The 25,625-nt window shown below is 42.5% G+C and overlaps 1 protein-coding gene across 27 annotated transcripts in view; it reads right to left on the bottom strand.

Annotated features, from left to right (window-relative positions):
• Positions 1–25,625, bottom strand: part of MACF1 (microtubule actin crosslinking factor 1) — a 328,942-nt gene that overhangs the window by 84,537 nt on the left and 218,780 nt on the right. For 19 of the 27 annotated variants that reach the window (XM_044390486.3, XM_044390500.3, XM_048221817.2 and 16 more), the window contains 14 exons: positions 23,646–23,879; positions 21,290–21,439; positions 19,460–19,693; positions 18,006–18,209; positions 14,752–15,270; positions 13,782–13,958; positions 13,397–13,520; positions 12,388–12,596; positions 11,767–12,084; positions 8,799–8,965; positions 7,189–7,345; positions 5,205–5,322; positions 1,342–1,404; positions 446–687 (listed from right to left, as the gene is read on the bottom strand). In XM_044390486.3, the coding sequence (XP_044246421.2) occupies positions 446–687; positions 1,342–1,404; positions 5,205–5,322; positions 7,189–7,345; positions 8,799–8,965; positions 11,767–12,084; positions 12,388–12,596; positions 13,397–13,520; positions 13,782–13,958; positions 14,752–15,270; positions 18,006–18,209; positions 19,460–19,693; positions 21,290–21,439; positions 23,646–23,879 (2,916 nt within the window). The remainder of the gene's footprint in view (positions 1–445; positions 688–1,341; positions 1,405–5,204; positions 5,323–7,188; positions 7,346–8,798; positions 8,966–11,766; positions 12,085–12,387; positions 12,597–13,396; positions 13,521–13,781; positions 13,959–14,751; positions 15,271–18,005; positions 18,210–19,459; positions 19,694–21,289; positions 21,440–23,645; positions 23,880–25,625) is intronic. The other 8 variants (XM_057305202.1, XM_048221818.2, XM_057305205.1 and 5 more) reach the window with 3 other exon arrangements.

Genomic DNA, 25,625 nt, shown 5'->3' with positions numbered 1-25,625 from the left:
GCTTTGATGAGAATGGTTTGGCTTACAGCATCATAGGGAAAACAAGATCCCATTCTCAGTGAGCCGATCCTTTAGAGGAGGGATATTCTCTTTCTATAAACAGACCTGTTTTTTTTTTTTTTTAAGTTTTATTTATTTAAGTAATCTCTACATTTCACGTGGGGCTCGAACCCATGACCCCAAGATGAAGAGTCGCCTGCTCTCCCGACGGAGCCAATCAGGTGTGCCTGGTTTTGCTTCTGAATATTATTTATAATAATCTCTCATTTCATAGGTAAGAAAATTCTCTAGGAGAGTTTAGGCATATTAGTCCTTTGAAAGGGCTCCTCATGGCCTGGGTGGGTGGCCGAGTCCCGTGCTCAGGTCCCAGGCTCCGGCAGCAACACGGGTACAACGGCCCCTTCCTCTTAGTGTTTGGGATGCAGCGCTCATGCAAACACAGTACCTTGTTAGAGTCAGCTTGGGCTCTCACTGTTTCTGGCTTGGTTGGAGATGAAGAGGCATCCATGGCTTTCAGGACTTCCTCTTTTGATTCCAGCCACTGTAGCACGGAGCCTGCTTCCTTCTGAACTTCCTGCATTCTGCTGAGGACAGCCTGAAGGCTTTCCCGGCGTTCCCGAAGCACTCCCCCCAGTTTCTCATATTTCAAGTTTACATCTGACATGTCACATTGGATCTCCGTCAGATCTAGTATCACAGAAACGAAAATCAGATTGGGGATAGCTCTCCAAGCCTCCCCATGGGTGCCTCATGCTAAATTACTCATCAGGATTAAACGTCTCTCCTACTCCTTCTAGTGAACTAGAGATTCTGTTCCTGCTAAATCACATAAATGTTCTTGTTTATATATACAAAGCAAAAGAGCTTTCATTAATCTGCTTTTGGATTTTGACATTAGGTACTCAGATGTACAAATAAAATGCTAAATACACTTGGGAACTGCAGAAGTGAAGGGAGTGAAGGATTTGGGGCATTCTTCTGCTCCCTCTTCTCCAAATAACAGAGAAATCATGGGGCCGGGAGGCTGAGGGTTAGACTAGACTACCTCTAATGTGGCTTTCTTATGACTCAAAGATTCACATATATTTTCTTCAAGGTCTTTCCTTTCTGGTCTTATCTAGTGGTCCAATTTATTTCCTAGTACCGTATCTCACTGGCTGCCAACCCGTTTAGCCTTTAGCAACCCAGCCAAGAAGCATCACAGTGGCTTCTCCCAAGACTTTTACCCTCACACCCATCCTGGCAGCGGTTCTTTCACACATACGGAAACATACACAGATGCCAACGTGAACACTGTCCTAACACATCCAGCAAAGAGGCACTGTGAAATGGCATTCTCACCTTTGCAGGTGTGGTATCCGTTTACACTGCCTACAGAGCTTCCTACAGAGGGCAGTATGGAACCTGAGCAGAAGGACAGGGAGACAAACAGGGCAAGACAAACGTGTTAGGAATACATACAGGCACTGAATTTGTTCTCTGGCACTCACTTTAAGCTCAGGTATCAGGAGGTTAACACAGCACAAGACAACATACTCATGGAAAGAGACAAATCATTTTAGCTGCCAGGCAACAGAGCATCACTCAGGTGTTTTGGCTGCTTAGCAGTAGTGATTCCTAACCCTTTCTAAAGGAAACCCGAATTCCTTTCCTTGATCTCCAACTTGAATTCTTTGGATCCTGCCATAATGTTGCAAAGCAAGTACTGATAAAATTATTAAGTCTTCAGAATACCTGTGCTGTCTGCCACATTTTGGAATGAGGATTTATAATAAAGCCAAAAAGGTTCAACTTTAACATCAATGTCCTTCAACATGATAAAAATGAACAGTCAGTGTAATTAAGGACAGAAAAAGCAGTATTCTTTTAATAAAGACATTAAAATGACTCCTTATATTGCTTCAAAAGGCAGATTCTCTGTCTTTTCTTCCATGACTTTCTGCTCTCCTTCACCAGAAAACGGAAATTCTAAGCGCCAAAAAATCTGGCTCATAAATATTCCCATAAATTCTGCTTTGGGCCTTTGGTTCTGTTTCTAATTACCACGATTTCACCTATATTCTCTCCTAGGTTGATTCCTTGTATTTCAGGAGTGTCCCAAGTTAAATAAAAATCAGATCATGGAATTATAGAAATTATACAGAAATGTGACGAATATTCATGATATAACGTTATATTACAAGGACAGAATAAAACTCTCATGTGCACTGATTTCACTGGAAAAAGTTTTACGTTAAGGTTATATTAAAAAATAGTAATTGTGAAACTTTTAAATGTTAACATTGTATTTCCTTCCTTCCTTCCTCCCTCCCTCTCTTTTTCTTTCTTTCTTAAGTAGGCTCCACACCCAGTATGAAGTCCAACTCAGGGCCTGAACTCAGGACCCTGAGATCAAAACCTGAGCTGAGATCAAGAGTTGGATACTTAACTGACCAAGTCAGCCAGGCACCCCTACATTATTGTATTTTCAGTGAAAAAAATGGATCAAACAGAAAGATCATATTCCATTGCAGTAGGGTGATGACCAAAAAAGAAACTGGACTAGTAATTGGGAAAAGAAGGTCCTGGCCAAGACCATCACTCACTCGGTATACAAGCCTTAGTCTATGGAGGGACCTCAGTGTCTTCTCTAGGATATGAAGATAATACTAGCTATCCGGTCAGCTGCCATGGGGTTACTGTAGAGAGGTAATGAGGGAGTGTACGTGAAAGCACTTTATGAAACAAAAAGAGCTACATAAATGTCAAGAACTGTAATAGTCGTGATTTTTCAGAGGTAGACGAGAACTTTGAGAGCACTCAGGCTAGTGATTTTCAAAGCACTGAAGGAGCTGCTTTAGGGACTCTGTAAATGTTTGGTTTAAATTTAATCTTCAGAATGTATTTCTAACTACTTAGAAACGGCAAGAAAACATGCACATTCGATTATGTTGACCACATTTTAACCCATTAGATATAACGCATTTCTGCTGCTTTGGGGAGAGAATGAAGTAGCTTCTGTACCTCCCCCTCCTACACTTAAACTTGCACTTTGAGTGTCACCGACCGGAAAAGCTGTAGCTCTCTGCTAGCGCTTTACAGTAGTCAAACCTACACAAGCCCGCTCGTACAGAGACAGACATGTACAGCACATGTGCAGTATTCAAGAAAATGACAAGAAAGGCTAAGGTGCATCTACTCAGAGGAGGCTCTCATTAGAGCAGAACCGTGTGGCAACAGAATTCTTAACACATCAGGTCATGATGATATCAAGCTACAGGCAAGCTTTCGTCCTCAATGCCAGTTTTAGGTGTTTTCTATGTTTAAGAAAAGAATGTGATCATTCATTAAAATTCTTGGTGATTTAACTTTGAAACAAGAATTTATTACATCACTTTCAAGCTTCTAGTTCAGTTTAATTGAGGAGTGTTCTGAGACTATAAAGTGAACTTTTTTTCACCTTAAATCAAGTATATTTGTGTTTGAATTTAGGCTGCATCACCTACATAGTGGGTGACATCTCAGTAACTGTGCCCCCTCAGTCCCTTCCCTTCACCTGTACTCAATGTACAACTTCTACCCCATGACTCTTGAGGAGATTAATAAATGAGTAATTAATGGGAAACTGGTTAGCAATCTACAGGACAATAATAATTGAGATTATCTTTTCTGTTGGGCAAAATTTACTTGAATTGCTATGGACAATTATCATCTGCATTACTATCAATTATCTACAAAACTCTAGAATAGTTTAGTAAATAGATATTCAGTTAAAGATGCACACTCAGAACCAAATAATTTCCAAAAGCCCATTAAGCAATGCCCAACACTTCATTGAAAGGACACCCAATACTTTTCTGTTGTCCATTTCCAAGACTTCGACAATTTTTTTCGGACACAGGTGAACTGTAAAGTGCAGTTTTAAAAACATTCGTCATCCTTTACAACTACTTATCTGTGTGACCTGTATTTTCTGGATACAATGCAACCAAACAAAATGGAGAAATAAATCTGATCATAAAGCTGTCATCCAAAAATGCTGTCAAATCTTTATATTCCCCAAGATAGTCTCAATATTTTTACTGATGGATTTTATAATAGATAAAATGCTATAAATTCACTTATAAGGGAAATGTATGCCAACAAAATATCATTTGTATCTGTTTTATGGAATAGAGTACTATTTGAGATTATTTTTAAAAAGACTTTAGTGCTTTAAAATGTTTGAAAAACCAATGATCTAGTCTAGGAGTCAGAAAACTATACTGGCCAAATCTGGTCCTCTGCCTATTTCTGTATATAAAGTTTTATTTGAACACAGACACACCCGTTCCCTTGTATATTGTCCACGACGGTTTCTGTGCTCCAGTAGTAGAGATGCGTAGTGTGACAGAGACCATGTGGCTCACGAGCCTTAAGTATTTACTATTTGGCCCTTTACAGAAAAAGCTTGCTGACTCCTGATGTAGTCACACACTAGTAAGTCCCTGAACTTAGAGGTTTTATGCGTTGCAATATAAGAATCACCAATTCCCTGAAATGTTGTCATTTCTGGGTAGTTCCAAGAGATCTGTAAACTTCAACAGAAAAGTGGCTGTTCTCAGGAGGAAAAAAATAAACGTTTCCCTTATGACTGAAGTGACTGTAGGTGTGCACTAACACAGTCTGGCAATAAAACCTATGAGGTCCCAATTAAAAACAGAAAGTGACCGTGAGCTCATATGGATTTTGTTTGAAAGATTTAATTTGCAGCCAGAGATTATTCACATATCTGAGCACAATCTTTGTATCCACTTCCAAGAAGTGTGGCAGTCTTTGGTAGACCAATGCTGACTCCTAAATCCCTAGTCTCTCTCAAGATACCATGCTTATACCCTCCAGGGCTGACTCCAACCTAAAGATGATGCATACGCATCCATTCCCATGTTTAAAAGAAAGAAATCCGCCAAGACGGAAATCCAATTTTAGTCCTTCTCTGTTCCTTTAGGCTAACCAGTCTCTTTACTTTTTCCCATCATAGGAAGGAATTTTGCAAAACGGAGCAAAGTTATATAGCAAATGGGAAACAGATCAGGTAGAGGGAAGACCGATTCATGGATCGCTCCCCTTTGTTCTCATACCAACCTTGATTCTGACTTTTATGAAATACGGGGCCATAACCAAAGGCCAAAGGCCAAAGCAAAGAATGATGTCTATTCACTGCATTTTTAAGAGCCGGCACTCACCTGTCTTGGCTTGGGAATCAGGTGCTGTGATCTCCATGATGAGATTTTCTAAAGAAGTGCCTTTGCAGTTGATTTCTTCTACCAAACCTCCCTTACTTGCCCAGTCATCCAGAAGACCCTGTTAACAGAAGAGCTAAATGTAACACCCGGGAGCATTCTCCTCGTCAGTAGGGACAACTGTTCTTCTACATATCCTCCCTAACTTCTGATAAGCTTTAAGTGACCATCCTCATGTATTCAGCCACTTCAGGATCTTGATTCAGCCAGCCATGATGTGGGAGAATGATACCCTGGAATATTCAGGACCTTCCCATTCATTCATTCATTCATTCATCAATTAATTATCGAGCATTACTGGAGGCCAGGCATCATGCTTAATCCTGGGAATACAAAATAGGATTATGAAACAATTCCTAAAACCAAGAGGTCAGATTATCAATTGCATTGTAATGTGAAAATGTTATTACAGAAATACAGACAGTAAACTCTGAGAGCTCAAGAGGAGACACATCTAACTCTGTCTAGAGAGAGGAAAGCTTTGAGTGAGGAAAAAGGTAGTAAAAGGGAATGGCATGCGTGCAAAGAATACAAAGGAAATGGCAAATGGAGGGTAAAATGAGGAGCCAGATATCAAGATCTAGAGAAATACATAGAATCTTGGCTACACTTGGCATTTTCTTGAAGCCAGAGCTCTATCTACCACAGAAAACCATTAGGAAACAAAGGCATCTGCTGTTAACAATAAGGTCATATTGTCTCTAGATGTGGACTGCCTGCCACAGAAGTAGAATTCTACTTCTTCCAAAGCAGGGGCACCTTCTTAGCCTTGAATCCTTTCCTCCACACTGAACTTCCCTGACAGTCTACTTAGTTTGCTTTTGACTTTAAGCTGCCCAGCAGCAAAGTCAGAGCCACGAATGTCCAGCAAGCTCATGCTGCCTAACTGCAAACTGAGCCTTGTCAATTCACTGCTGTCAATTCCTTTATTAATCACTCTAGCTTCCAAAGAGCCGCAGTTCCCAAACCACGCATCTGCTCACAGGGTATTTTAAAATTTTCAGGGAAATACAGCGACATCTATTGGACACCATGTGAACAACTACTACGAAGTTATTTAGACCTAACCACATAGCAAGTGAGACTTTTTAGTTTTTTCTTTTCTTTTTCTTTCTTCTTCCTTTTTTTTTTTTTTTTTTGGCCTTAAGGTACTATGAAAAATTTCTTGAAGCCATAAGGACACTGTGAACCTAGAAATTGGAAAGCATCTGCCCTGGGGGATTCCCTACAGCAAATGCTCCTGGCACTCTCTCTGTGAAAGCAACAAAACTCCCCGTCGTCTGGCTCGAAATAAATTCTTTTTTACTAAGAAAATAAGGAGAATACATGAGAACTAGTTGGAGGTGGATATGGCTTGATTTCAACAAAAAGAAGAGATGCGTTAGAGGCGCAAGAAGAGGCCGAATGACTCTGAATCAAAGAAGGGATTCTGCAGGGGATGGAAGAAAGGCTGATCTGACTCTGGAAGGTACCGTCCAACCATCTGATTGTAACATTTCCTTTTTTAGCTGGAGAGCTCGTTCTTTTTTCCTCAGTCTCCTGGTCTTGGATCTGGTCACCTGCTCACATGTAACTCTTGAATTCTCACACACACAGTGAGAGTGTAAGGTTCTCGAGGACTGGACTTTAACAACTATCTTTTTTATGACCCACTACAGCATGAGAGGCAACTGAAAAACACCTGAAACTTTACAGATGTTACTCTCTGGTGACTTTTTTGGTTTTGGTTTTTAAATAGGAGACATTTTGGTGCTCAGTGCTTAGGTAGGGGCAGGTGGGAGTCACATGGAGAAAATGGAGGGATTTCTAGTCTGATGCAGAAGGATAACTTGGACTTGTCGCACCACTTCCCTACCACAGTTGAAGATCACATAAGCTTCCAAACTGCTGTCTAGCCTGGTTCCTGGAGCTCCTTTTGTTCACCTACCTTCAGGTGTTCAATCTGCTTTTCCAGCTCTTTTGCACTCATAAAAGTCTCTGTAGGTGGAATATTTCCTTCAGCTTCCTTCAGCCATTTTTGGAAGGTCCTAACCAGCTTCCGAAATTCATCCAATTGCTCCTGACAAGATGATGCATCTTCCTCTCTGTCAACACCAAGGAGGACATTTTGTTACTTGCCAGACTAAGCTTTGTAAAGATGTCAACTTGAACTAAAACTACACTCATTCTGGGACTCTAGGCATCTTTTCCTTCCCATAATCTTTTCCACAGCAGCTTTGGCTAAACCACGACATACAATGTAGGAGAGCATCAAACTAAGGAATCTGTTGCCCTTGTTTGGACATTTCTGGGGAGAGGAGTCTTCAATCTTACTCCAGGCTAAAGTGAAAGTGAGAGAAACTAAAAGGAGCCTGGCTATTTAGGTGCAATGATACAATGGAAAGAATGTAGGCTTTGAATCTCAAGTCCAGCTCTGTCACTTTTTAGGTAGTTGACTTTTCCAAGGCCTAATTCAAATGCTAATCCCCTTAGCAAGGAAGATGCTGGAACAGAGGCTCAGAGAAGTTAGGTTAAGCACACTAGGGGCACCTGGGTGCCTCAGTCGATTGAGGGTCTGCTTTCGGCTCAGGTCCTGATCCCAGAGTCCTGGGACTGAACTCCACGTCAGGCTCTCTGCTCAGTGGGGAGCCTGCTTCTTCCTCTCCCCCCTGCTCGTTCTCTATCTCCCTCTCTCAAATAAATAAAATCTTAAAAAAAAAAAAAAAAAAGAGCACACAAATGGGTAAAATGAGCCAAGGAGAATTCAATTTCAAAATTAAATTTTGGAAGTGGCCACAACTATTAAACTTTAAGCCAGAGTCCCTGGTTCTTCCTATGGCTAAATGGCCCTGAGTACAGAGGAAGAACAAGCTTCCCTGGCCTCCGTTCCCCTTCTCTCCACTAAGTAACCTGAGGCTTACAGTGTTGTTTTAAGCAATTTTTCTCTGGTCACTTTCCTCAGGCAGCCACCTCCCAAATCAAGATTATATATATAGGTAAACCATGAGAGGAAGTCTTATCAAGCTCCTAAAGCCATGTGAAGTTTACTAATGGAATCATGACTTTTAAACAGTCAGCAGATAATTTGAAATCAGTCATCCCTGTCATATATTCCCGTGATTCCCTTAAAAGAAGAATCTAGACACTCTTCCAAAACAACAACTTAAATGTGGTCAAAGCAAGCAGAAAGAGAACCAATATAACCATTAATTACATCTGGAAAGTCCCCTCCAATTTTTCTCTTTATTTCAAATCCTGCCACAATCCTACTTGCTGCCCCGAATTTATTGTTAGGTCCAGGTGACCTGGGCTTTTGACTGTACAGAGGGAAACTGAGCCCCATTACCGAGAAGGAATTCATGATTTAGTAAAAGAAAACCACTAAGCACCAAGTAGATTGAATAGCTTTGCCTAAAAGAGGCACTTTCTAATCTCCTATGACTCAGTAGCAGACTTCTTGATGCCATCTTTTCTGCCAAAGGAGGAAGAGAAAATCATTTCATTCAACAGCAAGAAAAAATTAGCTCCCCCAATTGACCAACACATACGAAAACTCACCTTTCTTTAACTGTCTTCTGTAGCTCTGTGAAGTCCTTTCTAAGGTTCTGCACCCTGTCCTGGTGCTGGGAGAGGTCCAGTGCAAAGCCACAGGAGCTCAGTTCTGTGACCAGGTGCTCGAGAGTCTCGAGGTTCTCCTGTTGATCTTCCATTTCCGAATTGAGCTCCTGTCAAGCAAACAGGGAAATGTACTAAATCCTCTGATCATTATAAATAAATACACTCTAAAAAAAGGTATCTATATGAAATCGGGGGCAAGTTCCCCTAATCTGTAGAAAAAGAGGGAACAAGAAAACAGGCATGCTCACTGGGTCAACTGCTAGACTTAAGCAATAAACATGGAGGACTTTTCCGATCCACCTGAGAGTCGCTAGGAATCGAAAATGAGTCTTGTCTCCTTTAGACGGATGTTCACAGATTTGGAAGGCAGCATGACAGAATGAAAAGAATGGAGGTTTTTGGAGTCAAAAAGACTCCTGAAAATCATTCACAGCTTTGCTACTTCTAGCTTGTGATCTTAAGCTATTAAATTTCTCTAAGCTTCCATAGCTTATCTCTTCTGTCAAACAGGGCAAAGATACGCTCTCCACTATTATTGTAACACCGTAAGATATTAGCCAACGCAATTAGATAAGAGAAAACAATTTGTGGTATACGAAATGGAAAAGAAGAGGTACAACTGTATTTGCAGATTATATGAAAATATACTTGTAAAACCCAAGAGAATCAATAATACAATTAACCAAACAATGAAGTAATCCAATAAGGTAGCAGGATATAAAACCAACATATAAAAATCAAGAGTGAAAACTTCATTTACAATAGCAGCATAAAAGGTAAAATTTTAAGAACCAACTAACAAGAAACATGCAAAACCCTTATGAATAAAACTTTAAAATATTTCTGACAGACACAAAAGCAGACCTTAATAAATGAAAAGACATCCATAAAGATGTGTGTGCGTATGTATGTACGTGTGTATGGGTGCATATATGCATGTGTGAATAAATAAATTTAATATGATCCAAATAAAAATACCAATTTTTCCATGACTAATAAAGTTGATTTTGAAGTTCACATGGAAAAATAAATGTACAATTATCGGTGTGAAAAATCCTGAAAGAAAAAAGGAAAGAAAGAGAGAGAGAGAGAGACTAGCCTTCCTAGATAGTAAAACATACCATGAAACCTCTAGAATAAAAAATAGTATACTATGGTTCATGAATAGACAGACCAGCAAAGCAAAATAGAAAATCCAGAAACAGACCTGAGACCACATGGACATTCTATATCTGATAAAGATGACTTCTCAAATCACTGGGGAAAAGATGGACTTTTCAAAGAAATGATAGTGGGAACTAGCCCTTCAGAAAAAGAACTTGGATTCATACTACACTGTATCTCAGAATGAACTTAAAATGTTAAAATATTCAAATGTAAAAGAATGAAAGAAAGAAACCATTTGAGTTCTAGAAGCAAGTATGGGCGAATTCCTTCAAACCTGGGTGTGGCAAAAGACTTCCAAATTATGACCAAAAATGCATGTTCAATAAGAAGTGATAAAATTTACTGTGTAAAAATTTAAAAAGCTTTTACAAATGGCCAGAAACACTGTAAGCAAAGACAAAAGACAAACTGTGAAAAAAGACTTTCAACATAGCATATATAAAGAACTAATCTCCCTAATATAGAACTCTTATTAAGTTGAAAGAAGAAGAAAAAACAAAAAACAAACTCCTGACAGAAAACAGTAAAGGCCACAAACCAAGAGTTTACAAATACATGTCCCTTAAATGTATAAAAATATACTCAACTTCATCAGAGAAGAAATAAAAATTAAAGCCACACTGAAATATCGTGCTGTATCAATCAGATTAACAGAAACTGGAATGCTGACAACACGTTCTGCTGGGGAGGCGGTAGGGGCAACAGGTATTTTCGTGCATTGCTGGTGGGAATGTAAAACAGTGGAATCCGGACAGACCGGGATCCAGGTGAAAAGGATGCTGGTGTCTATGTGCCATTCCTTCCACCTTTCTGTAAGTCTGAAATGACTCAAAACAAAACCCAAAAAGGACAGCAAACCAAACCAAACCAAACCATGAGATCCTACTTTAAAATGGAAAACGGTAGGTAGCTGGATAACCCCAAGGCACCAATGTGGGGATACAGAATGTTGAGGTCCTATAGGGGGCAACGCGGGCACCTGCAGCCGTCCTGGAGCCAAGGTGACCACTCCTTGTTCAACCTAAGTATAGGCATATAATGTGACCTACAATCCTACTCCTGCACATGTATCTGGATCTGTGGTAGGTAAGACTCTTCGTCAAATATTTCTAACTCTGCACCTACTAGGTACATGGTAGGAATACATTTCTCCACCCTCTTGAAACCCCAGTGTGAAACCTGCTTAAACTAATGAAACAAAAACGGATGTAATGCGCCCTCCCCCTGCTGCAGCAGTAGTCGTGAAGGCAAAGGGCAGGACGGAGTCCCCATCGAACTGAACCCTGAGTGACCATGATGAGCTAAGCAGCCTGGCTGATCTGGGCTGAACACGTAGAAAAATCAATCTAGGCTGTGTTTTTTAAAAAAATGGACAAACAATATCTAGTTTACAGGGTGTTGTGATAATTCTTTCTTTTCTTTTTTTTTAAGATTTTATTGATTTATTTGAAAGAGAGAGTGAGAGAGTGTGTGCACAAGCAGGGGGGAGGGGCAGAGGGAGAAGCAGACTCCCTGCTGAGCAGGGAACCCCATGTGGGGCTCCATCCCAGGACCAGGAGATCATGATCTGGGCCGAAGGCAGAGGCTTAACTGACTGAGGCACCACTGGTTGTGGTAATTTTTTAAGATAATGCAGGTGAAGTTTCTAGTACCCTGACATACTATGCTCTCCTGTGATTGTTGGTCCCCTCCTTGCCCTTCTTTTCTCTTTGTTCTGCCACTGTGGCAGATATATTCTCACCTGGATTTGCTGGAAGAAATGTGCAATATCTTGATCTGGCTGATTTCCAGAGGCTAGCATCCGGCTTTTGTTTTCCATGAATTGCTGCAGCTTATCAGAGAGATGTTCGAACATCTCTGCCTGGGGCAGAAGCTTCTTCAGGGAGCTCTCCTTTTCTTGCTGCTGTAGACAGAGCTGCTCGAACCGCTGGCTCACCTCCGCCAGTTTGCCCTGCAGCACTGCAGCTGTGGTGCTGTCTGCTGTCTCCATGAATCGTGTCACCATCTCACGGGTGGCCTCCAAGCTGCTCTTTTGCCGAGCAATGTCCTGCTTCAATTTCTGTTACCAAAAAATATGTCTGTCAGCTCCTGGCTCACTTATCCTAGGATATCTGAGCCACAGACTAATAATCTAATAATTACATGCTCACCTCCTCAAGGAGGGCAGGACTGCAACTGAGCCTCTGGAATATCGAACACCGCATCCCCTTAGTTCTCCACCCCATTCCACTAATGACTTTGTAGCATAACTATTAGAAGATTCATGGAAATGAATTCTCTTCCTGATACTTTTTCAAAATGATGTGATTATGGAACACAGCAAATACACCGTTGATGCTAACTCTTGGGGCCTAGGTCTTACCATGTTAGTGGCCAGGGCTTCCTGGATGACTCCCAATGACAGTGATGCCACCTGCTCCTCCTCCAGGTTTTGTTCAACTTCCCTGATGGACTGCAACAAGCTCTCCAGGCTTTCCTGGACACTCTGAGATCGGGCAATTGCCTTCTGCAGCAGAGCAGAGCGCTCAGCCAGGCTACTCGAGAGGCTTTGGAAGCGGCTGAGTATGGAATCTGGAAAATCAAGGCCATGAGAAGAGAGTGGAGACCATTTTCGTGTGGTGCTTTTAAAAACAATGTATTTAAATCACACGTGTTAATTACAATAATAACAGACATAAAGACAAATAGAAGGAATAAGCTTAAAGTGCATTTGTATTTGAGCCAAATTCACAAAGCATTATTTATTTAGCACCTACTAAGTGCCAGAAATTGTGCTGGATGCTGAGGACTGAAGATAGTTAAGCCCCTGGCTTCTACAAACTTAAGACTATAAAAGTGAGCATAGGCAGAAAAGGGCACATCACAACCAACCATAAAAATAAAATTGTAAGTGCTATACTGATGCTAAGAATAATGTACTAGAGAAGCCTGAAAGAAGAATGACTCTTTCTTATCTTTAGTTTCTTTTGGGGGTTGGAGGTGATGGCCAGGACTTTACAAGGAAGTAACCTCTCAGGTACATCTAGAAGCTTGAGCAAGATTTCATCACACATGCTAACAAGCACTCAATAATAGCAGCTAAGCCATAGGCAAAACTTCAGGGGTAACGTCAGGAAGAAACGACTACTTCGCTTGGGAAAGGAAAGAAGCAGGGCGTGGCTAGAAGGCAGAATGCCTGGAGGAAGGGGTGGAAACCAGATCGCAAAGGCCTTCAAAGGTACAAGAACAAAGTTCATTCCAGGGTAAGCTCTTGCTGTGTCCTCAGCCCCTAGCCCGCGCTGCAGATACTTGCACCGTACGGTGTGATGTCTTGCAGAACACTGGCATGCACTGAGAATCAAGGGAGCATTCTTGTTATTGCTGCTTCATACCTGTAGTTTCTTGAACATGCTTGCGGTCTGGCGCTGGCTCGCCTTCAATTTGCATGAGGTCATGAGCTACTTTTTGGAGCTTTTCTACAGGTACTTGGTGCTCAGCTAATTCTTCCTGCAACTGCTGCTTGTCCATGAAAAAGGCCAAAAGTAAAACGTCTGAGTAATCAAAGCTGGTTCTAGGAACCAAGAGCTACTTAGCATAGTGCTACTAGAGCTACAAAGAATACTTGTGTTTATCCGAACCCACGGATGTTAGAATTAAGTGTTTAGGAATCAGATCTTGTCCAAGGCTTCCCAACCACTGCCTTTAAACTATGCGAGTATTTACTCTATTTTGGGGTACTCTACCCCAGGCGACAGAACAGCCTGTGTCCCGGCCTACCTTTGTTGTTGCAAGCTGCTGTTGCAGAACCCCAGGGTCTGAGGCAATAGTATCTGAGAGCAGCTTCTCCACATTGGCCTCACAAGCCTGAATCCAGGACTGCAGGCTGTCGGTACAGCTCTGGAACTGCTGGTACTGGCCTAGGAGCATGGTCAGGTGAGAGCCCAATCGTGTACACTGTGCCAGAGAAAAAAGGGAGAGCAGGCTTAGGCAAGGTCCGGCTGAAGGCTGGGGCTTCCTAGGCATAGTCCAAAGAAAAGCCTGGGGCTTCCTAGGCATAGTCCAAAGAAAAGCCTGGTCTTGCTACAGGATATCACTCTAACCACAGTGAAGGGAGGTGCCAAGGCCTCCAGGGACAGATGAGTAGCAGAAATCTTCTGCGAGTGCGGCCCTTGTTGTTTGATCCACACTATTCACCCCAACTTCATGTTATATACCAGCTCAGACTAAGTGAGTGGTAGGACAAGCCACCAAAGAAATACACTTCAGGTTGCAGGCTAAGGGAGGGAGGGACTGGGAGGTCCAGAGTTCCTTTTGGCTAGTTTAGAGATGCTGGCAAAGTACACAAGACAGGTAATAGAGCTGACTGGATTCTACGGCTTGGGAGCTAACGGGAGTTCTCTGATAGGCAGGAAGGCAAGGATGTACCCTAGATGCTCTGTGCAGGAATAAAGACTGTGCACGTGGTTGCACTGTCCCCTGTACTGTGTCTTTTGGGAGCCCACGTCTGCTGGTCAGGATACAGGAAGGGTGACAGACCCCTGACACTGCTGGGATTAGGCATCAGCCCACGGGCCTCCACGTTTTGCATCTTTGCAGAGCTTGTAAAGACATTCTGCCTGTGGTCAATATACAATTCAGCTCCCTCACTGTGTCCTCAGGTTCTTATCCTCAGCCCTAGAAACCACCCCCAGCTGTATGACGGCTCCCACCACCGTCCCCCCAGAGGCTGGTGGGACCCTCTCGGTACCTTTGAATGGAGTGCAGTGTATCTTTCTGTTGCATCCTTCAACTTGCCCTTCACTAAGGCCCCAGTGCCTGATGGTTCTCTGCCTTCCTCAAAGCTGTTTTCTGTGTCCAAGACCTTCTGGCCTGAGATAGTCACAAATCGCAAGTCTCCTTTGTGGGAAATGACATCCTCCGAGAAGCTCCCCTGCCGCTTTAGCAGGGAGGGAAGGGCTTCAGGGCAGCTGCCTCCCTTATGCATGTTCTCCAGCTCTCTCTCGGACCGCTCCAGCCAGTTCTCAAACTCCTGATGGTCCTGCAGAAACTTCTGCAGCTCGTCCCGTAGTGTCTGTGCCTGCTTCAGCTCTGCTTCCGACTGGGCCAGGAAAGCTGCATACTGCCCCTTCAGCTCTCCTAGCTTGTCCTGCAGCACCTGGCGCTCCTCAGGCGTGAGATTGTGGCCGTGCTGGTCCAGGAAGGCCTGAGCTGACTGGGTGGCCAGGATGAAATTTTGCTGCTGAGACAGCAATTCTTGATGACGGGCCTGGCAATAAATTCCCCAAAACAAAGGACGATCAGTAGGGATACCACAAAAATTCGCTTATGTCTGCAGCTGGAAGTAGAGAGAGATCTCAATAGGCCACTTTTCTAGCTGTTCAAAAATCACCAGTATCTCTTACTCTCTAAGTATTAGGCCATATACTAGTCCCGGCTGAACGGACACATACAGGATCTTACAGTTTTCAAAGAGACTTCACATGTATTATCTCAACTGATTTGAGGCACAATCTGCAATGTAAGCAGATGATATCCATGTTTGTTACATGTCTTGACTAAGGTCATGCAGACAGTTAAGGGACAAACTGAGACTAGAATCTGGCTCTCTTCACTAAACCATTCTAGTCTAAGAGAAGGCACAAATGGCCAGCTCATAAATACCCACATTAATGGAAGGGGAGAGTAAGTTGGATGAGCCAGACATGACAATATAAAAACTGCAAATTCTTAGCTGTGAAATATGTCACTTACATATCCATGAACACTGTCCCAACTAGGAAAGTTCTTGGAAAATTAATTCATTAAATGAACAATTTGTAATCCAGTGAGAGTAAAAGGTATTTCTGGAGCATAGGCAATCTGTATTTTTTATTTATATGTGCTATGTCTATGTGCTTACACATGGACCTTTTTTCTATTTCAATGGAATGTAAGTTATTTTAGGGAGTTGTAGTTGTTTTGTTTTTAAAAATGTTCTTCCTGAGTCTAGGTGCGTCTGGGTGACTCGGTCAGTTAAGTATCTGACTTCTGATTTCGGCTCAGGTCATGATCTCAGGGTCTGGGACTCCACACTCAGCAGGGAGTCTATTGGAGGTTCTCTCCCCCTCTTCCTCTGCCCCTCCCACCTGGTGTTGCAAGCTCTCTCCTCCCCCCACCTCAAATAAATAAATAAAATTTTAAATAAAATAAAACAAAATGTTCTTCCTGAGTCTAACAGACAACAGTGGGAGTTCAGTCAGTGTTCTTGCCTATTTATACCGTATGTGATTTCCTGGATCAGGACAAGAGCCTAATTTTTTCCAGAACATTGTCCAGTTTCAACCGGTATCAGCAACCTGATAGCGTTAGCTTCCAACATCATCTCAGGGAAGCTAGGGTGACAAATGTTTCCTTCTCAAATAGCTAGTAAGGGGCAGTACCATCGCTTGTCTGTATACCCCCCAGGTGTCCCCATTCTCATCCACCACGAGTAAGGCAGTCTCCCTCCTCCCTCATCTCCATGGAGAAGTTCCTTGGTCAGGCTGACTACTGCCAGCAGTCCTGTGACAGCAGGACCATCTCTGCTCTGTGCTGTATGACTGCCACAACTTTGGGGGACACCCTATGATGGATCTCCAAGCATAGCAGCAGCATGCAAGAGGCAAAAATCCTATTAATACAAAATAAAGCAATGACTCACATAGGCCATTCAATAGAAGCATTCTAGCTGAGTCAAATTTCTTTGCTATAAAGGTGTCACTACTAAAATAGGTGATCCATGTGTTTTTTAAGTTCCCTAAACATATTGCTTTTCAATCATGCAATAAAATATGCCTGCATATGCCAGTTAATATCCTAGGAGACGGCATCTGGCTGGTTCGCTGGTTTATCTCCAATGCCTGACATATAGCAGGTGCCTAATATTTGCTGAATAATGAATACATGGGCAAAGATAAATAGTGAGTAAGGAATGGTTTCTTTTTTTTTTTTTTTTTTTAAGATTTTATTTATTTATTCGACAGAGATAGAGACAGCCAGCGAGAGAGGGAACACAAGCAGGGGGAGTGGGAGAGGAAGAAGCAGGCTCCTAGCGGAGGAGCCTGATGTGGGGCTCGATCCCATAACGCCGGGATCACACCCTGAGCCGAAGGCAGACGCTTAACCGCTGTGCCACCCAGGCGCCCCAAGGAATGGTTTCTTGAGGGCCACAGGCAACATTAAAAGGCTTAATTAAGGATATCGAATTTTTGGAAGATCACTTAGTTGTGTAGAAGGGACAGTAGAAGGCACGAGGCAAGGAGACCAGTTGAAGCTGTCATAACAACTCAAATGGAAGCTGACAGTAGTCCGAACCACAATCATAGCTCAGTGGAAATAGAGAAGTGGGAATGACTCTGAAAGAGATCTAAGAAGCAGGGGATTCGATGACTGATTCGATACAGGAGAGCGAGGAAAAGGGAAGGAGCCCTGGATGATGTCTAGTTCTGGCAATGAAGTGGGAGTAGAGGAAGGAGAACGGGTCTGATGGGGAGGCGGGGCGGGGGGGTGGGAAGGATGCTACAGGAAATAGAAGCTCCAATTTTTTTGAGGCTGAGCTGCTCATGGTTCCAAGTTACAAACAGGCAGATGGATTTATGTACTGGTTTGAAGCTCCGCACAGGCATTTAGGCTGGAGACACAAACATGGAATTCTCTAGTACAGGCGGTAACTGAAGAGTGGATAAAACTACCCAAGGGAAGTATATTCTGAAAGACGAGAAGAGGCGGAGGCTGCCACCTGGAAGCACACTGGTGTCTCACAAACTGGCCAGAGGAAAGGAAAACGGATTACTGAGGCAGAGTAGCACTTTGGAAACCAAAGGAGAGTATTTCAACAGTGTCGAAGCCGCTGAGGTACCAAAGAGGGCGTGAACTGAGATGTACTTACTGTGCTTACTGGATATAGGGGCAAGGAGGTTATGGTGACTTGCCCAGGGCAGCAGAGAGGCGCCCAGCAGAGTGAGGACAAGCTAACATTCTCACCTTCATCTTCTCACATTGCTTGTCCAGTTCCTCTGGGGCTTGGCTTGCCCCCTTGTGGGCATCAGTGGTATCAGAGGCTTCTTTCCCCAGGCTAGCTCCTGACAGCTGCTCCATCTGTCCTCCAGACGATCCTACAGAAGTCACCCACTCCAGGAGAGCATCGATCTTACTACTGTTCTCTGCCAGCTCCTTTGCTGCTTTACTCTGAAAGCCACAGAAGGAGTCTAGTGAGAAGGCCTTAGATACTCAGCTATACAAGCAAAGGTTAAGAATAAAGGTGAGACTTTTATGCTAAAGAAGAGAAGCTCTAAGACTGTGTATAAAACGGTCTTTGTATCCACAAAAAAGAATGAGCATCTTTCAAATCTGCTGAAAAACAATTACGTAAAACAATCTCTAGATTTTGTCATATCTCACTGCTTTAAAAAAAAAAAAGGGCAACCCTCTTAGGTCCCCTCCCTCCTCCGGAGCTTTGTTATCGCTCAATAAACCTTACTTTGCTGCCCCCCCCCCCAAAGTACATGAGGTGTGGGGGTAGCAAAATCCAGGATTTAAAAGGGCTTTAAGAGATGGCTTAGTCCTGGCAGCCCAGCAAGGCTTTATGGAATCCCTCACAGGTGTACAGAAGCGATGCCCTGGCTTTTAGGGCCAGAAACAGTACAGTCACACTCGATTACCAGCTACCCTTCTCTACGGGACATGCAGACTTCTCCCATCCTTTTCCTGCCAGACAGAGTATTGAGTTCTAAAACTTGCCTTTCGAATTCCATTTTCTGACTGCTCCCGTATTGTTATTAATTAAACAGGTTATGCCAAGTGATAGCCTCATATATTTCAGAATTCCCCTTCAGGTAATTTATTTCTCTTTTCCATACTTTCTACCTCTCCCATTTGTGTCAGAGTCCACGGCCAGACAAAGGATTCTAATTCAATCTGCCAGCGCCGAGGGGGGGTGCAGAAAACCATTTGAGATTTTACCTTTTAGGTTTATCCCAGCGCCACAATTCCCGCTGATCTACAGGGGCCGCTTGCGGACAGCTTGTGGCACACTAAGACTCCCCAGATATTTCCCCTCGTGCTCTTGGATTATCAATCTAGATTCATGTTTGAAATATGCCACTTGCTTTTTCCTCCCCAAAGTACTACCCTTCTTCACTGAGTTCTTTCCAAGACTTTCCGATTAAAGTCCTGAGTACACAGATAGCAAGAAATATTTTTTCTTTGGGGGGTGGGGTGGGTGATATGAACTTCCTACCAACTATTCCTGATTTAAAGTCCTTCAGGTTGTTTCTTACCAAAATAAATACTGACTCACAGACCAGCTCCTGAAGTAGCCCCTTTTCATGATTGTAGGCTCTCTGTAAGGCAGTTTCCCCTTATTACCTTTCCCTCATTTGCCAGGCACCAAAATTTTTGTTTTTGAAAAATACCAAGCATCAAAGAAGTCTGGTTACCTTTTCAGTCTCCTGCTGTACGGCTGAGGTCACCACTTCCTCCAGCTCCTTCTGGGCCACTCGCGTCCGTTCCTGGAGAGCCTCGTACTGCTCCTTCGCCTGACGAAGCTTCTCCCGAAGAGCTGTCGGCTCATGGGGGCTCAGCTTGGCCTGGTTCTCTTCCAGGAACCCTTCGATGTCCTTGACCACACTGGCAAATGAGGCAGCCCGATTCTGAATGTCGTCCTGTAAATCCTTAACACATGAACACAGGGAGGGCAGAGACATCAGTGTTACTTCTTCTGAGACTGCTAACAGCACACAGATGGAACAGCCAGGATGACACACACCTGCACCAGGTATGTGTCCCTGACTGTAATCTGCTTAAGGTTTAGGCCTAAACCAATGCAAATAAGAATTTCTAAGATATTTTTTTTACTTAAGAAATATTCTAACACTTAATTTTCTTTTTTCTTTTTTGATTTTTTTTTTTTTTATTTGAGAGTGAGAGAGAGAGAGAGAGAGAGAGAGAGAGCACAAGCGGGGTGAGGGGCAGGGGAAGAAGCAGGCTCTCTGCTGAGCAGGGGGCCCAAAGCGGGGCTTAATCCTGGGACTCTGGGATGGGATCATGACCTGAGCCAAAGGCAGATGCTTAACCGACTGAGCCATCCAGGCGTCCCTCTAATACTTAATTTTCTGAGCAAAATTTAAATTTCTAAGCAAATACTTAGTGAAGACGAAAAAGGAGACTGCCCACAAACATGATGCTTATTTTGTAATGAGTTGTCCTCAAAGAGATCATTCTTCTATACAGAGGAGTTGACAATGGGATTCTAGCTGACTTGAGGGTTGGTTAGTCCTTTATACTCTTTTGGGTATCACTTCTTAGCCTTTTTTTTTTTTTTTTTTAAGATTTTATTTATTTATTTGTTAGAGAGAAAGTGGGAGAGAGAGAGCACAAGTAGGGGGACCGGCAGGCATCAGGAGAAGCAGGCTCTCCACCAAGCAAAGAGTCCAATGTGGGACTTGATCCTAGGACCCTGGGATCATGGCCTGAGCAGAAGGCAGATGCTTAACCAACTGAGCCACCCAGGTGTCCATTCCCCACCCCCCCACCACCTTTTTTAAAGTAATCTCTATACCCACCATGGGGCTGGGACTCACAACTCTAGGATCAAGAGTCACATGCTCTACTGACTGACCCAGCCAGGCATCCACCACTCCTTATCCTTCATGCAGCCTACAAGGCCCAGCATGATATGGGTCCCACCTCATCATTCACTAACCTTCCTTTTGTTCTTTGCAGTCCAACTCCGCCCTCCGCCCCTTCATGTGTCAACCCCTGCATGCTCTTCAGTTCTCAGTTTAAGTGACATTTCTTCAAAGTAATCTTTTCTAAAATCCTAGACAGGATTGGGTCTGACTGTTAAACATTCTCGGGTAACCTTTCCTTCATACATATAAAAGTTAAAGATTTATTTTAGAGAGTGAGAGAGCAAGCAAGCAGGGGGAGGGGCAGAGGGAGAGAGAGAATCCTGAAGCAGATTTCCCGCTGAGCGCAGAGCCCGACATGGGGCTCAATCCCAGGACCCAGGACCTGAGCTGAAATCAAGAGTCAACTGCTTAACCAACTGAGCCACCCAGGTGCCCCTATACATATAACAGTTAATAATTACATGTTCATTTTTGTGCTTATCTGTGTAATGTTGTCTCTCCCACTAGACTCTAAGCTTCATGAGAACAGGGATGTTTACCGTTACGTTGCCAGCATGAAGCACTGTGCCTGGCACATAGTGAGCCTTTATAAAGATTTGCTGAAGGAATGAGAAAAGTGAATTAACTCACACTGACCTTCAAGTCACTCTGGTTCTTCTGCAAAGCAGAGAGATCCTGCTGGGTGGCTCTACCTTGGTGGCCTGCCAATGTGCTTTCTGCCTGTCCTAGCCAGTTGCAAAGATCCTCCAGTTTCTGGTGACAGGTATTTTGTTGTTTCTGCAGGGTCTAATTAAAATGCAAAGGGGCCAAGAGATGATTAATAATCCTCATTTTACAAATACAAGATAACTCCCTGAAATGTAAAACAGAAAGGTTATATCTTAAGGATGGAAGAGTTGGTGGGAGACTAGAACAGGAAAAAGCACAGAAGTCATATTCAGAAAGCTCCCCTCATTTGGACAGTCTGTTGACCTGGGTCAATAGTTTGGGTTATATTCTGGGGTAATTTCAGGTGAGAATGCTCTCAGGTTTTGGTTGGGAGTTCCTCTGCCAGGCTGCTGTTATTAGCCCTGGAAATGGAGAACAGAGAGCCCAGATGCCTCAAATCCATAAATGATAATGGTGATAATAATAAATTAGTGGTTATGATCAATTCCTCCACCAGAACTAAAGGATATGCTAATACTACGCTAAAATACAGAAATTAGAAGGACTAGATTAGGAGGGGGAAAAAAATCAAGAATCTGGATAATTCATAAGCTAATCGAGCTTAATAATTGAGCTGACTTTATAAATCAAACGTCTCACAAATGCAGATACCCATTAAATGGAATGATTACATGCCAGGCATGAGGGGCTTGGTTATTTTGAGAAGAAAACTGCCCAAGAATAGCAACTGGCTCAGTCCTTCAGGTGTCTACAAGTGATATCAGAGACAAAAGCCAGGCCCACGGGGAGGAAGGGAATATGTTTCTGTGCCTGATCCTTTCTCCAAATCTCATCTCGGCTGCATGACACTGAAGCACCTAATTGAGCCATTGAGCATGATGTGTTCTCCTGACCATCCTTCTAGAACCATTGTCCACCAGTTTCTACCTTCTGATGGTGTTTTAGTCACCTGCACTTACAAACAGGTGCCCACATTGGCCCTCTCTCCCCCTCTTTAGGACAAATAGAAGGGCACTGGAAGAGAACTCCTAAGAGCTCTTCAGCTGTAAAACGGGATCTTCATGGGTTAGGATGGGTGCAGACTGAATCTGAAAAAAGCAAAGCAAACAAGTTAACACACGGACATACACATGCATTCAGGGCAAATATAGAGAGAAGCAGAGCATTTCTGACAATAACAAGGTTAATAAACATTGTGGAATTAATTATGTGCTCAGAGAGAATGTTCACATGCAGTTCTACCACCTGCTGCAGCTCAGGGGCCTACCCTGGGTTGTGTCTTAAAGTGGCTCAGACCAATGCCACTTCATTAATTATCCACAGACTACACCATGCTATATACATTCCCAAGCAAGGATACTGCAAATTTTCAGATTTGGAAAGTAACCTAAAGAGTTGCATCAGTATTTTATTTCAATTTCAATTTCAATACAGTTGGAACGACAAGCAATAATGGGGGACATACGGAACTGACTAAGCTAATTTCTGCTGAGCCTAGCTCAAAAGCTCCATTCAGCTTTATACAATATTTAATAAAGGCAACCCTGAGACAGATTGCTGGTGATAATGACATTCTAATATCATCTTGTTGAACTCCAACTTACTATTCAAACCGCAAAAATGCCTAAGCATCATTCTCAGTATTCTTAGATTATGATGTTACCATCAATGGAATTCTGTTGAGTTTTGCAAGAAGAGGATTGTGATGGACAGTGGTAGGATGGTTTCCATAAGTGAATGAGCACTGGGCATCACAGTGTGAAGGAAGGTGCTAGAAACTAATCATGATTTAAAAAGTGCTAAAAAATTAATACGATTCTGATAAAAATTTCGTTGTTGGCTATGTGAAGGCGGTCAAGGAATATTACTGTTAATCATGTGAAAAGCCCCAGAATAAATCTCATTTCAGAACCATTCTTCTCAAGAGCTCAGAGTACCTAACCGTTCCTAATGGCCGTGAAAAGAATGCTGAGGGAGAAAGGAGGAGAAATAAGGGCGAGGGATGTGACTTTTGTTTGGAAGTCAGACATGATGAGACACAGTGAAGGTCGAGTCTCACTAAAAGGAAAATACTTGCACATGCACACACACGTAAACACACACATTCTCTCACACGCACACGTAAAACCAAAAACATGGCAAGAAATACAGCCAGAATAGCTGCCTCCTAAACCAGAACCAAACTGGCCTGGAAGACATGAAATTTCAAAAACTGTCAATGCAGGCTCCTAGAATCATGACAGATGGAGTCTGGCCAGAAATCTCAAGGACAGAGAGGATACCCCAAAAGACAAATAGAGCCCAGCCGCTGGTTCAGTCTGACCTTGACCTGGGCTGCCCGCTCCATTTGTTGAAAATGGCCCTGCAAGGCATCCATCTGAGCTGCGGTCTGCTCCACAAGGTCCTGGAAGGACCTCTGCAGTTCATTCAGAAGCCTCAGCATCTGCCGGTTCTGCTGCGGGGATAGGTCCTGGGCGTGCTCCGAGATAAAGAACTGAATATCAAAAGCAAGAGCATCCAGCTGAGATTTCCTTTCAGCCATGGGCTGCTTCAAATCCTAAGGAAGGAAATGAAAAAAATAAAAATAAGTAAAACTTCGAATTCTCTATCAAAGTAGAAGCTGTTGGTTTTAATCAAAGAGTCAACATAAATAAAGGCAGGTTAATTTGCTATATTTTTATCATCGATAACTAATCATTTCTAGTGCCAAACCAGCACAGGAAATTTCTCTCCCTTCTGGTCTCCCCAAACTCCTCATATATCACAATTAGGTTTTCTTTACTGGATCTTGATCTCCAAATGCAGTAAATTTTTAATTATTTATGTTATAGAATTATACTTCTGCTAATCCCAGGTTATATGTAAAAAAATTTTTTTTTAAGATTTAGAAAATGTATCATGAATTTCTGGACTGAGATAGGTCTGCCTAATTGTATTTTCTTAGTTTCAAATACCTATTTGTATTTGTCCAGCAGTGAGTTACTGGAAGGCCAGAACTCGGGAATCACTCAAGTTATTTGTGGTTCACTAATACATGATTTTTAGAGTAAATAATGTGGCCTACATATTTTAAGGCTGTAAAAGATTACAGTCAGACTTTCTTATATAACAGTTATATATATATATATATATACACATATATATATATGTGTATATATATATATATATATATATGTGTATATATATATATATATATACACACACACACACACACACCCCTACCTAAACACTAAAATTTATCTGTTTTCAGACAATTAAAAGTATGCAATTTTTCCATAAACATTTAGTGGTCATCAGCTATGTAACACAAAACGCAATAAAAACACTTAAGATATCTACATCTGTATCGCTTTGAAACTGAGGGTAGTCAGCAATCCTGCAGAGCAGACAGAAAGGGCTACTTGAATATTTACCATCAAGCTAAGTGTCTCTTTTCATCTGTGATGAATGGATTTAGGAAACTGTCATTAGGAAAATAAGACTCAGACTGTGGCTGTCTTCCCATTAGGGCATTCATTTAAGTTATAACTAGGGCACGAAACCATGCATGAGATGCTCTGTGTTTTTATATCATATACTTTGTCAAGGCATTTTTTTCACTCTTGCTTTCTTTTTTAATACTCTGTTAGTGAGCAGATCAAGTCTGCAGCTCACGCGCCTAATGACAGATTTGGAAGAAAAGGCATGAACAAAGATGGCAGGTCAACTCTTGCAAGACAAGAAGAGATGGGTTACATACAAGAAGCCTGACTATGGACAAACTATGTCTGCTTCTCCTAAGACTAGGGGAAAAGAAGAGGATACAACAGAAAGAGAGGGCATCTTTAGTTCTGCTCTGACTTTAGAAAGAATTTAAGGAGTGTGCTATCTATAGCAGAGGGTGGGTAAACCAGTGTGAGTAATATCTGATATTATCTTAAGTATAACCAAAACAAAGAACGATGTCGGGAGGAAAAAAAAACCCACCTCAGCTCATGAGTATCTCAGTGTCTATTTTTCTCTCACTGACTCATAAAAAGAATCAATTAATTTAAAGCTTAAGAAGAAAAAAAGCATCTCCCTAGATCAGCGGATGGCAATCAATAGTCCCCAGGCCAAATCTGCCTGCCACCTGTTTTTGTAAATCAAGTTCTATTGTAACACATCCATGAACATCCACTTATGTACTGTCCACAGCTGCTTTCATGTTTCAACAGCAAAGATGAATGGCTGCTACAGAAATGGTCCGTTTGTGTACGACCTTCAAGGCCTAAAATATTTACTATCTGGCCCTTTATAGAAAGTTTGCCAAGCCATGCTCTCA

This window comes from Ursus arctos, unplaced genomic scaffold, assembly GCF_023065955.2.
Source record: "Ursus arctos isolate Adak ecotype North America unplaced genomic scaffold, UrsArc2.0 scaffold_32, whole genome shotgun sequence".
Lineage (NCBI taxonomy): Eukaryota > Metazoa > Chordata > Mammalia > Carnivora > Ursidae > Ursus > Ursus arctos.
The sequence above is the reverse complement of the archived record's forward strand: the minus strand, read 5'-3'. Positions and strand labels throughout refer to the sequence as shown.